The following is a 13,308-nucleotide window of genomic DNA, read 5'->3' as shown; positions in this document are numbered from 1 at the left end:
AGGCTATGGGGGATCCTCATCTTTTCAGGAAAAAATAAAAATAAGAAGTCAAAGCGGCCGGGCGCGGTGGCTCACGCTTGTAATCCCAGCACTTTGGGAGGCCGAGGCAGGCGGATCACGAGGTCAGGAGATCGAGACCACGGTGAAACCCCGTCTCTACTGAAAATACAAAAAATTAGCCGGGCGTGGTGGCGGGCGCCTGTAGTCCCAGCTACTCGGAGAGGCTGAGGCAGGAGAATGGCGTGAACCCGGGAGGCGGAGCTTGCAGTGAGCCGAGATGGCGCCACTGCACTCCAGCCTGGGTGACAGAGCGAGACTCCGTCTCAAAAAAAAAGAAAAAAAGTCAAAGCAACAGGACAATCCAAATCCATCCTTTACTTAGACGCCTTCCTGAGCTGAATGGCTATTTTCTCAATCTCACCTTTGCCTACCTTAGCTGGAAGCACAGGGAGCAAGAAAGCTGACGTTTCCAAGAATGGGTAAGAACATAATATCTGCAGTATTTATCCATCCTTTTCATGCCTAGATTTTGTCCTTTTCTATGCCCCATGCCAACAAGCTGGCTTCTCTTCCTTTGTGGCTCCTCCTTCTTCCTGCTGCATACTCCTGTCACCCTAAGAATTTACCCTAGACAAAAGGATCTAGAGGCAAAAGCGCTTTTCTGTGTCTTCTGTAGGGAAAGCGGAAGAAAAGGGAAGGTTGTTGGTCTTTTTTTTTGAGACAGAGTCTCGCTCTGTTGCCCAGGCATATGCACTGGCGTGACCTTGGCTCACTGCAACCTCTGCCTCCTGGGTTCAGGCAATTCTCCTGCCTCAGCCACCCGAGTAGCTGGGATTATAGGCGCGTGCCACCGTGGCCGGCTAATTTTTGTATTTTTAGTGGAGATGGGGTTTCGCCATATTGTCCAGGCTGGTTTCAAACTCCTGAGCTCAGGTGACCCACCCGCCTCAGCCTCCCAAAGTGCTAGGACAACAGGTTTGAGCCACTGTGCCGGTCTGTTGGTCTATTTTTACCCTAAAATTTTTAAGTTCTTCTTTCAAGAGCACAGCAGGGGAAGGGCTGGGGAACTTAGACATATCGACTAGTCAGACTGAGATCAGAACTTCTAATCTTACATGTTTAATACCAAACACAAAGCAAACACGTTCATCATCTAGAGTACTATATTCCAACCCTATCTCAAATGCAGGAATGGGGCTCTATCTGGTATCTAGAGGATGATCATAGGAAAGAAAATGAGGACAGAGGCATCTGGTATCTTCTAAAAGTGGTACAAAACTCCCACCTGTCATGTCATAAAGCTCCCCATTTGGTGCTGTGACCCACCTCCAAGAGAAAGCCAAAAGGAACAAACCAACAAGAGGGGTCCAGGGTGTTTTCTCTATTTCACTCACTCCTCTTGTTTGCTAAGGAGCTCCAATAACCAAAAGAAATGGTTCCTAGAAGAAGAGGAATAAATCTCCAGAGAGCTGCTGGGGCATACCGATAAAAACTGGGAGAAACAAAGACTGACAGCAGAGAAGTCCAATACTGCTGCTGAAGTTTCTCAGCCTAAATCCATGGAAGAGCCCGGGATTCTACTGCTCTGTCCAGTAAGAGGAGCTTCCGGGTCCTGTATGACCCTTCCAACTCTGACTTAAATGCACCACCTAAAAACGTGTCTATCTCTACCCCGAGGCTTCTTAGCTCTTCAGTCATCCTCATCATCCTCAATCTGATATCGTTTCTTCTTTTGGATTCCTGGAGCTCCCGACTCTGGTGCTGTGGGAACGACGAGGGGTGAGAGAGAGAGAGAATATCTAAATATGTTAAGGGGTAAGGACGTGGTAGAGTTTGTCTTCAGGATTAGAGAAGAAAAAGAAGGTCCCATCAAATTCCCTACCTCTGTTCCTGCCCTCATCTTCTTCCTGTTCCTCGTCACTGTCCAGCAATTGTCGTTTCTTGGGTGCTGCCTTCAGGTGCTCTCTACTAACAGCGTCTTCCTCTGCAATGACCATAAATGATACAAAATTAGGAACTCGGTCCTCGTATTCTCAAAATACCTCTCCTGCCCTCTAGACCAACATGGCTGACACGTTAATACTCAGAAGATGGCTGTCGCACTATTACCCTCTGGGGATGCCAGGCCTGCTTTCTTCTTGTGGGCTAGCAAGAGGGCCCTCAGGGCTTGTGCTCGGTGCTCTTTACAGTGCTCCTCATCAGAGCCTTGCTCTCCAGGGACTTCAGGCTGTAGTTCTGGCTGCAGCTTCTGTTCCTCCTCTGGTTGACTCAAAGAAGCTGCTACCCTCCGGAGCTGGGTAGGACTCAGCTTGGCTGGAATTCGCCAGAAGGTTTCCTACAGGGTCCAAGAAGTTGAAAAGCGAAAGGACCAGCCTCTTGTTCCCCAGAGTTTGATATTCATTGAATATATATGACCCAACATTGGTGAAGATCCACAAGGGTTGTGAACTCTACTTATTATAATACTTACTTATCTAATATACACCCAATGCCTAGCACAGTGCCTGCTACATTAGGAGGTTCCCAGTTATAGGTTTTTTTGGTTGTTCTTTTATTTTTTTTTAAATGAGAAGGGGTCTGCCTCTGTCACTCAGGCTGAAGTGCAGTGGCACAATCATGGTCCACTGTAGTCTCGATCTCTTGGGATCAAGCTATCCTCCTGCCTCAGCCTCTCAAGTAGCCAGGACCACAGGGGTGCATGCCACCATGATGCCCAACTACTTAATAATTTTTTGTAGAGACAGGGTCTTGCTGTGTTGCCCAGGCCAGTCTCAAACGATCCTCCCACCTCAGCCTCCCAAAGTGCTGGGATTACAGGCATGAGCCACTGCACCTGGCTATAGTTGTCAATTGAATAAATAAATAAATAAATCCTGGGGATGTAAAGGTGAATCAGGTATGATCCTTGCTATCAAATGACTCACAATCCAATGGGAAAAAGAACAAATGTACCATAATATCACAGGATTTTTTTTTTTTTTGAGGCAGAGTCTCACTCTGTTGCCCAGGCTAGAGTGCTGTGGCAAAGCAATAAAGGCTCACTGCAACCTCACCCTCCTGGGTTCAAGCAATTCTCCTGCCTCAGCCTCCCAAGTAGCTGGGACTACAGGTGCCTACCACCACACCAGGCTAATTTTTGTATTTTTAGTAGAGACGGGGTTTTGCCATGTTGGCCAGGCTGGTCTTGAACTCCTGACCTCAGGTGATCCGCCCGCCTTGGCCTCCCAAAGTGCTGGGGTTACAGGCGTGAGCCACCGTACCCGGCAGATTCCACAGGATTAAGGTTGCATCAGGGGAATGAACAAATCACAGCTGCAAAAGTGATTATTTTTACTTCAGGGGTTGAAAGAACGACAAGGACTGCTTCTCTGACAAGGAAACAGTTGAGCAGACTCTTGAAGAGTGGGTAGAGGTCCATCAGTAAGACAGATGGAGTGTGTGTGTGTCACCTTGTATGCACGGTTGCAGCCTTCCAATAGAGGGACTGGCATGATTAACCATTTGGAGGCATGAGAAAGCCTACCAGGGTGACTATGATGTAAAGTCGGTGAGTGAGTGGTGTGGCTGTGAGGCTGCAAAGGTTGGCCAAGGATGGGGATGCCATTTGGAGTTTGTGGATTCTGTCCTGCAAGCAGTAAGGAACCATCAATGGCTCTGGACAGGGGACTTGACCCTCCATATCCACAAGTTCTGAATCTGTGGATTCAAACCACTGTAGATCGACAATATTAAAAAAAATTAACAGGCCGGGCGCGGTGGCTTACGCTTGTAATCCCAGCACTTTGGGAGGCCAAGGCGGGTGGATCACGAGGTCAGGAGATCGAGACCACGGTGAAACCCCGTCTCTACTAAAAATACAAAAAATTAGCCAGGCGTGGTGGCGGGCGCCTGTAGTCCCAGCTGCTCGGAGAGGCTGAGGCAGGAGAATGGCGTGAACCCGGGAGGCGGAGCTTGCAGTGAGCCGAGATTGCGCCACTGCACTCCAGCCTGGGCGACAGAGTGAGACTCCGTCTCAAAAAAAATAAAAAAAAATAAAAAAATAACAATACAACATTAAACAATAATACACAGCCTGGGCAACATGGCATAACCCCATCTCTACAAAAAATACAAAAAATTAGTGGGGAGTGGTAACATAGGCCTGTAGTCCCAGCTACTCAGGAGGCTGAGGTGGGAGGATCACCTGAGCCTGGGAGGTTGAGGCGACAGTGAGCTGAGACTGAGCCACTGCACTCCAGCCTGCGCGATGGAGTGAGACTCTGTACCCACCCCCCCAAAAAAAAAATATATATATATATAAAATACATATATATTTAAAATACAGTATAACGATTATTTACCTAACATTTACACTGTATAGGTATTATATGTAATCTAAAAATGACTTAAAGTATACAGGAGGATGTACCTAGGTTATTTACAAATACTACAAAAAGGGACTTCAGCATCTGTAGATTTGGGTATCTGTGGGCAGGGGGATCCTGGAACCAATCCCCTCTCAGATACTAAGGGACAACTGTAATCAAAACTATATTTTAAAAAGATAAATCTGGGGGCAGTCTGGAAGATGGATCTAGGGGAAGGGGAGATTAGAGAGAGGAACAGAAGACTAGCAGAATGGCTGCTGCAGGAATCTTGGTCAGAGACGACAAGACAATGAGGAAGACCGAGATGACGATGAGGATGGTAAGGAGGACCACCATGACAGCGAGGAGGAGGAGATGTATTTGGAAATAGGACTAACATGCCTTGGTTGACGCTGTAACTGGCATATTTACCTGCCCAGAGGCGGGGGGCCGAATCCCTAGCTTGTGCAACAGCTGCTGAAACTGTTCGTTTTCCATGGCTTCCTCATTTTCCTCTGTGAGTGGCACCAATGGAACGGCCTGGGAGCAGCCTAAGACAGTCATATGGTGAAGATATAAGGGAAGAACTGGTCCTCCATCCCATGACCAGGTAGGTCTCCAATAGCCTCCAGGGCTCTCCTCCTAAAAGTGTCATCTGTCCACTCACCATCCTCTTCCCGATCATCAGCTGCTCGGATCAGGCAGTTCTGGAGCCATAGGAGCGGGGTAGAAAAGCCTAAGGAAATGAGGGAAACTTACATTTGACCCTACTCCCAAGCCTCCACCTGAGACACCTCTCCCAGCCAAAGTCCTCACCTTCCTGATGCAGGCTTTGACCAAGGTTTTCAGTTGAAAGGACTAAGCTACCCTGGACTTGTTCTGCTTCTGAGCCCCCTTCTTCTTCCTCTTCGCTGTCTTCCTCAGGCAGGTTTTCCTCTTCTTCCAGATCTTCCTGGCAAAAATCTTTCAGGGACTCCGCTCCATTTGGCTAAAATTCATTGGGGGTTGGGGGAATGAAAATGAAGGCAACACGAGGAACTTAGTGGAGTCTCCTCGTTCCTGACCGCCGCACCCCGCCCCCGCCCCCGCCCCGCCGCCTGCTCTCTCGGAAGGATCTGGTCAGAACAGCCTCAGGCAGGAAGAATCCGGGTGGACTGCTCCTAAGGAGCACTTCAAGGGGAGCAGGCCCACGCCAGCAGAGCTAGGATCAGATTGTTACCAAGATGGAGGATGCCAACTTTTTCCGCCGTTTCTTGTACAGCTCCCGCCGCTCAGCCACCAGCCCCAGAGCCAAGAGTTTATCCACTATTCGGGCCCGTGAGCGTTTGGCTGTGATATTCTTCATGATATGACCCAGGACATCTATAAAAAGTAAGCATGTGAATACCCAACGGCAACAGAGAAAGAGATGAGTAAAATAAATCAGAGGTCTCTGGAAAGAGGGTACCTCAATTCATCCAAAAATGACACTTACAAATACAGTAAGTGAACAGAAGGGATGGGAGAATCTTTTCTTGAGAATAAAAGGCAGCCCCAAAATAAATGGATAGCTTGGCTTTCATCTCAAAGGTCCCCTGAGTTTCCACCTCACTCACCATCTGAGTCCCGGAATTCCTCAAAAAGCCGCTGCAGCTCCAACTCCTGATCCCCCGTCCACAGTACAACATGAGTTCCTTTCCTGATTAGGAAGGTGTCAGTGGAAGAGGAAGCCCAGGAAGTGAACGTAAGTCCCCATCCCAACAGCCTCCAGAGCATGTGCCTCTCTACCTTTGAAAGTCCTTGACACTGTCAGCCAGTCCCAGCTGTACCAGATGGTGGATGATCTGCTTCCGTGTTCGAGGAACAGTATTCAGGTGGGTCAAGATGGCTTCCACCACATCCTGCCCTGGCGTGGGGAAGGACTAAGGCAGTAAAGAAGGTCCCACAGCTCAGGCTGCCCTCCTCACAAACTCTCCAGATCCCAAGGCCTCTCACCTTCCACGTCCTTATGGGTGAGGTACAGCTCCCGAAGATGAGCCTCTTCTTCGGGGCTCCATGTAGGTGCTCTGCGACTGGAAGACCTGAATGGTGAAAGGAGAAAGGGAGCATATAGGTTCTTGGCCCAAAAAGAGGAGACCAAAGGCCTTCTCTGATCAGTTCTGAAAAGAACAGGAAGGACGAGGCAGGTAACTGAAAGAGGCCAGCCAGCAGAGGCCTACAGTGTGCCTCCTTCCCCTCACTTTCCTTCCACGTAAGAACCTAAAAGTCAAACTAAGAGATTTTCCAGGTTGGGCCAATGGAACCCTGACCATTTTGACTTTAGGGACTGAGAATATTATGGGAAAAAGAGACTAAGTGTGAAAGGAGAGGGGCTGAGATACTAAGGGAAAGAGGACAAACATTTCTACAAATCCTCATGGTTTCCCAACACATTTTGGGAGAGGTCGCACACGGACTCTCTCTGGGCAACCACCCAGCTCCCAACAGTGACCACCTCTATGGAGGCTGGTGATGGAGAAGGAAACTAGATACACAGTAGACTTGGGCTCCAGTCCCTGCTCCTCTCTTAGATAACCTTAGGTAAAGCATTTCACCCCCTGAGCCTGTTTTCTCACCCACGATAGGGAAAGAAACAGTGGGCTAAATGACATGCAAGCTCTTAACAGCTTTGACATTCTGTGACTCTGCGTCAAACTTCCCCTACCCCCACCCATCCTTCGCCAACTTCAAGCTCACCTGTCCTCCAGGGAGCCATAGCCCTCAGTCATCTCTCGAATCACAGCTGTGTTCTTCCAGAACAACAGCTCCACAAAGGCTTTTTGGTTGACTGCAGCCAATGCAAAGAATTTGCCCAGGATGTATTTGGCAAAAGTCACTAGCTCCTGTAGGAGAAGGAGGTTACTATGAGGCCTCTGGTCCAATGCAGACCTGAACCTGGCCTTCTAGGTATTTTCTCTATAGCTGTTCCCAGCTGCTCCCTCCTCACTCACTCGCTTCTGTCCTTCTCCATGCAGCTCCCTCAACCTGCCTGTCTACTTTCTCATTGTTTTCCCATCTCCCAGCCCTTGACACCTCTCAGCACCTTCTATCTCCTGAAGATTATTTATTTACCTGAGGGTTCCCATACCCTTCTAGACCCCCATTCCTTGTTATCCCCTCACTTTGTAGGCTCCAGCAGCAGGGTCACTAAGCAGACGATTGAAGAGGCAGAAGACTGACAGCTGAAAAAGTAGGGCTTCCATTTTGAGGTCATGGGCCAGCCGGTGCAGCATCTTCACAATGCAATGGTTAGTGTGAGCACTATTCTGCTGGTAGCTCCGTAGTAGCAGCACATAGGCTCGAACGACAGTTGAACATGCAAAGCTGCACCAAAACAAGGAGGGAGAGGATGTCAGCATAAGGAAGACATAACTCATCCTCACAGCCACACAATCGCCACTCTAGGACCAACTCAGGCCTCTCAGCCCTCACCGTTTCAGGTAGTCCAGAAAATTAAATTCTTTCTCCGACACCTGGACCACTTGCAACTCCTCCTCTTCCTCCTCCTCCTCCTCTTCTTCTTCCTCTGCCCCGCATTCCTCTGGGCCCTGCTGCCCTATAGACAGAGGGAGGATTACTGAGTCTCTGTTACGTTGGTGCTAGAAAAGAGCTGGAAGGAGACAGATGTGAAGGGAGGAGACTCACGGGGAAGTGGAGCAGAAAGGATTTGTTTCAGCAACTGGATCTCTTCCTCTGGAGAAATGTCTTGAGAGCCAAACACATCTCCTTCAGGCCACACCTCCCTGGAGCACAGATAGAAAAAAGGCTTTACCCAGGGGAAATCTGGCTTTAAATTTATAATTCAAAGTAGAAGAAGGAATTTAGACTTATTTCTTTTGTTGGCCACAAACAGAATGAAAACTGTTACCTCAAATGAAACAAAGACTCCAGGGAAAATTTTCCTCATAAACCACAATTCAATAAAAATCAGGTAAGAACAAAATGCAAACAATCTAAATGTTTGACACCTGGTTGAACAAATGTACATATTCAAACAACGGTGTTTTAAAGCCATTAACAATTACAGAAATATATCTGATGAGAAATAATGCTCATAATATACTGAGAAGTGAAAAATTACTATAAATCAGCATGTACAGTATTTCATTTTTGTAAAACAAGGTATATATGATATTTTTACATGTAACAGAGTAAAAAAACCTCTGGATGGTTACTCATCAAAATGTTAATGATGCATATCTTTGGCTACTAGAATTAAAGTAACCTCTCCTTCCCGTGCCCAAGCGATTCTTCTGCCTCACCCTCCCAAGTAGCTGGGACTACAGGCACACACCACCATGCCTGGCTAATTTTTGTATTTTTTTGTAGAGACAGGGTCTCGCTATGTTGCCCAGGCTGGTCTTGAACTCCTGACCTCAAGCGATCCACCTGCCTAGGCTTCCCAAAGTGTTGGGACTACAGGTGTGAGCCATTGCGCCTGGCTGTCCGCCCTTAATGTCTTCAATAGCTTCTTGGATACTGCCACTTTAAGTGAAAATAATGTATAACAAAACCAGTTTTTTTTCTCTTAACGTTATAAGAAACATGCTGTAGGTCATTTCACTCAAAGCTGTAATTACCAAGGACTTATTGATGATGTCAAGTGAGGATTTGCTTTATCTTTATTTTTTTCTCAATTAACCATGCTTTTTTAATGTTTTTCAGAAACAAAAAAACCCAACAAACCAATCAAAACGCCCCAGGAGTCAGTTGGTATACAGTCCCAGAGCCTTGATGAGATGACACTCTTTTGAAGACTGAGAACCCTGTACAGCAGTGATGGCCTCCTCCTTCCCCCAAAGCCCAAGAGGATGAGCAGGCAGGGTTCTTACCGGGCAGACCTCAGGAGAGTCAGGGCCTGTGGGGCCTGGCCAGCCAGGAGACAGTCCTGGATCCGTACCATGGCTTCTGCCCGCTGCTCCTCCACTGGCACCTCTGAGGCCGCATCAAAGGGAACCATGGAGTCCATGCTGAGCTCAGAATTCTAGAGATGGATAAAGCTATGGGAGCGGAGGGAGTGGAAAACCCAGATTGTATACCCTGAGCACTATTCTCAAAAAAGACAGGGTTTCTGTAACCACCTACCTGGGCACAGCACTGTAGCTGCTCAGCCAGGGCTGGCCACACAGCCTCCACTTCTTCTGGGCTAGATGGGACATTACCAGAAACAATGGCCTGGTCTAGGACCTTCTTCTTCTTCTTCCTTCTCTTCTTTCGTTTGTTCTGTGGGGAAAGAATTGTATTAGGATGTCAAGAGAGCTAAAGAGGCCTTTTCCCCATCAGTGTCTTTTCTATTACAAAACTAATTAACCGGACATTCACAGAGTGCCCTTTATGTGCTATCCATTGGTAATAGAAAGCAATAGTTAACAGCATATTTCCTTCCCTTTGAGGAGCTTTTACTCTAGTGGTGGAGACAGGAAGTAGAAAGGTAATTACACTAGAGTGTGGATAAGAGTTATAATGTGAGTGAGCATAAGATGCCACGGCAAAACTCCTGACCTATTTCCTGAGTTCAGAGGTTTGCCAAAAGCAGTGCTATCTCAAGAGGTCTATAGAATAAACAGATGCTATGAGGATCAAATAAGACACATGGAAAAGCTTCATAAAATGCAAAGCACTATGTAAATAAAGCCTCTAATTTTTTCTCCTGAAAACTAGGACAGCCAGGCGCAATGGCTCACACCTGTAGTCCCAACACTTTGGGAAGCCTAGGCAGGTGGATCGCTTGAGGTCAGGAGTTCAAGACCAGCCTGGGCAACATAGCGAGACCCTGTCTCTACAAAAAAATACAAAAATTAGCCAGGCATGGTGGTGTGTGCCTGTAGTCCCAGCTACTTGGGAGGGTGAGGCAGAAGAATCGCTTGGGCATGGGAAGGAGAGGTTGCAGTGAGCTGAGATTGAGCCACTGCACTCCAGCTTAGGTAACAGAGCGAGATCCTGCTTAAAAAAATAAATAAATAAAAAATAAAAAAAAAGAAAAGCAGGAGAGTGAGTCAATACCCAAATCCTGCTTTTCCCAAGTCAGGGCTGTGAACCAGTCTTTGGTGTGGGTACTCAAAAGTCAAATAGGATGAACTGAGAGGGCCCTAAAGGTCATGCTCCATTAAAGAACTTATAATCAAACACACCAAATCTTAGGAGCATGGAGTCCAGCAGATCTGGATTTGAGTATTGAATTAGTATTACTAACAAGACTTTGGACAAGTTGCTTAACCACTTTGGGCACATGTGCTACTGTGAGGATTGCATGAAAATGTCAGCACAGTGTCTGACACATAGTAAATGCTCAATAAATGATAGTACCTAGTATTACAGATAATACCACAGAGCCCTGAGTGCAAAAATACCCTTTAGCAAAGTCTCATTGGTACTACTGCATCTTTCAAGTCCAGTTATGACAGAATTTTAAGCTGTAGCAACTAGAGTTATGGGAAAGTTCTGGTACAAAATCTATTTTTTTTTTTTTTTAAGACAGAGTTTCACTCTTGTTGCCCAGGCTGGAGTGCAATGGCGTGATCTCGGCTCACTGCAACCTCTGCCTCCTGGGTTCAAGTGATTCTCCTGCCTCAGCCTCCCAAGTAGCTGGGATTACAGGTGTGTGCCACCGCGCCAGGCTAATTTCGTTTTTTCTTTTTTTCTCTTTTTTTTTGAGACGGAGTCTTGCTCTGTTGCCCAGGCTGGAGTGCAATGGCATGATCTTGGCTCACTGCAACCTCTGCCTCCCGGGTTCAAGTGATTCTCCCACTTCAGCCTCCCAAGAAGCTGGGATTACAGGTGTGCACGACCATGCCTGGCTAATTTTTGTATTTTTAGTAGAGACAGGGTTTCACCATGTTGGCCAGGCTGGTCTCGAACTCCTGACCTCAAGTGATCTGCCCGCCTCAGCCTCCCAAAGTGACAGGATTACAGGCATGAGCCACCGTGCCTGGCCCAAAATCTGTTTATACAAAGCAAAGTCTCTGTGTTTCCAGGATACAAATTCCTTGGAGTTTTCATTTTGTCCCGGGGTTTTTTTTTATTTTAATGTGAACCAACAATTTTATTTTTCAGAGATAGGGTCTTGCTCTCGCCCAGACTGGAATGCAATGTCTCAATCACAGCTCACTGCACCCTCAAACTCCTAAGCTCCAGTGATCCTCGTGTCTCAGCCTCCTGAGTAGCTGGGACTACAGGTATGTGCCACCATGCTGGTGAATTGTTTTTTTTTTTTTTTTTTTTTGAGACAGAGTCTTGCTCTGTGGCCCAGACTGGAGTACAGTGGCATGATCTTGGCCTACTGCAACCTCTGCCTCCTGGGTTCAAGCAATTCTCATGACTCAGCTTCCCAAATGGTTGGGACTACAGGTGCGTGCCATCACACCCAGCTAATTTTTGTATTTTTAGTAGAGAAGGGGCTTTGTCATGTTGCCCAAGCTGGTCTCAAACTCCTGGCCTCAAATGATCCACCCACCGTGGCCTCCCGAAGTGCTGGGATTACAGGCATGAGCCACTGTGCCCAGCCTGTCCTAGGCTTTTCACTGATTCCACTTTGGGTTCATGGACAACTGTTACAATCCCAACTTTATGGATCTGGAGACCGACACGACCAGCTTGAGCTTATTCCAATAATAACCAATACAGGACTAAATTCCAGACTTTCTAAAGTTCAATTTAAGGCTCTTTTTGTGTTGCTGTTGAGAAAGAGTCTCACTGTGTCACTCAGGCTGGAGTGCAGTGGCATGATCTCGGCTCACTGCAATCTCCACCTCCTGGATTCAAGCGATTCTGTCTCAGCCTTCTGAGTAGCTGGGATTACAGGTGTGCATCACTACGCCTGGCTAATTTTTGTATTTTTAGTAGAGACGGGGTTTCACCATGTTGGCCAGGCTGGTCTTGAACCCCTGACCTCAAGTAATCTGCCCACCTTGGCCTCCTCAAGCGCGGGGATTACAGGTGTGTGCCACCATGCCTGGCCGCAATTTAAGGCTCTTTCCACCTCACCACAATGCTTTCAAGGTATAACCAGAAAATGCTATAGCATAATTATTAAACTCTAAAATTATGAATCCCCAGGGTTTTTGTACTTGGCACGTGGTAGGTGTTCAATAAATGTTTCCTGACTGAACTAAAATATTTATGGCAGATCAGAGATTATTCTAATGGGAGAAGGAAACTGAGAAGTCTACTGTAGTAGACTCACACTGGCCAACACCCACAAACCTCTTGCTGTCGTAGTTCAGAGCAGGTTTAACAGATGAACTTAAGCTGTACAAACTGTGAGAAGAAAGAGCCCCCCTTCCTTGACTCTCGCTCACAGCTCTTTCTACATTGTGGGGCTGCCCAGTACCTGCACCACCAGCTTCCCACGGCTCCGACAGAACCGCTCCAACATTTTGAGGAAGAGGTGGGTGGTCTCCACCAGGTCACGAAGGAAAGAGCGGGGCTGGCATCTCTCATCAAACTTTCGAAAAAGTGCCAGGAATAGTTCTCGGTACTCCATCACATAGAAAATATTGTCTAGGAATGGGGAAGAGAAAGGGATGGAAGGGCTATTCTGGAAAGCTTGGAAAAGGAGAGATGGATGAAGCTGGGACTGGGAAGAATGAGATTCTCATCACGAGACGGGACAGGCTGGGATCAGGGACCAGGCCAGGGCCTCACTCTTGATGATGCGGCTGCTCTCCCTCACAGCCTCATCTGGAGATATGTCCATCTCATTCACTGTTGCCAGCAGCTCCTGATAGGCCTTCAGAGCCAAGTGCATCCTGGGAGTTGAGGGGAAAAGGTGAAATGGAGGACAACTTAGGGCAATGGCCCATGGAAACAGCAACCTCCCACAGCCAAAAAAAAAAAAAAATGTGCCACCCAAACCAAATTTCCCAGCTCCCCAGACTGACCACCTGAACCCTGAATCAGGAAAAAAGCACCAGCCAGAATTCAAGCATTCAGATCCCTAGCTCAC

The 13,308-nt window shown here is 47.4% G+C and overlaps 1 protein-coding gene across 2 annotated transcripts in view; it reads right to left on the bottom strand.

Annotated features, from left to right (window-relative positions):
- Positions 1-1,096: 1,096 nt before the first annotated feature.
- Positions 1,097-13,308, bottom strand: part of TIMELESS (timeless circadian regulator) — a 33,716-nt gene continuing 21,504 nt past the window's right edge. For both annotated transcript variants that reach the window (XM_055246810.2, XM_055246812.2), the window contains exons 12-29: positions 13,008-13,111; positions 12,694-12,863; positions 9,450-9,587; positions 9,197-9,348; positions 8,010-8,107; positions 7,797-7,920; positions 7,487-7,688; positions 7,062-7,207; positions 6,321-6,406; positions 6,114-6,231; positions 5,942-6,024; positions 5,566-5,708; positions 5,163-5,334; positions 5,014-5,082; positions 4,779-4,897; positions 2,110-2,335; positions 1,883-1,984; positions 1,097-1,761 (exon numbers count right to left, since the gene is read on the bottom strand). In XM_055246810.2, the coding sequence (XP_055102785.2) occupies positions 1,691-1,761; positions 1,883-1,984; positions 2,110-2,335; positions 4,779-4,897; positions 5,014-5,082; positions 5,163-5,334; positions 5,566-5,708; positions 5,942-6,024; positions 6,114-6,231; positions 6,321-6,406; positions 7,062-7,207; positions 7,487-7,688; positions 7,797-7,920; positions 8,010-8,107; positions 9,197-9,348; positions 9,450-9,587; positions 12,694-12,863; positions 13,008-13,111 (2,323 nt within the window). In that variant the 3' untranslated portion in view covers positions 1,097-1,690. The remainder of the gene's footprint in view (positions 1,762-1,882; positions 1,985-2,109; positions 2,336-4,778; positions 4,898-5,013; positions 5,083-5,162; positions 5,335-5,565; positions 5,709-5,941; positions 6,025-6,113; positions 6,232-6,320; positions 6,407-7,061; positions 7,208-7,486; positions 7,689-7,796; positions 7,921-8,009; positions 8,108-9,196; positions 9,349-9,449; positions 9,588-12,693; positions 12,864-13,007; positions 13,112-13,308) is intronic.

The sequence above is a fragment of the Symphalangus syndactylus genome, chromosome 17 (assembly GCF_028878055.3).
Source record: "Symphalangus syndactylus isolate Jambi chromosome 17, NHGRI_mSymSyn1-v2.1_pri, whole genome shotgun sequence".
In the NCBI taxonomy this organism is placed as follows: Eukaryota; Metazoa; Chordata; class Mammalia; order Primates; family Hylobatidae; genus Symphalangus; species Symphalangus syndactylus.
The sequence above is the reverse complement of the archived record's forward strand: the minus strand, read 5'-3'. Positions and strand labels throughout refer to the sequence as shown.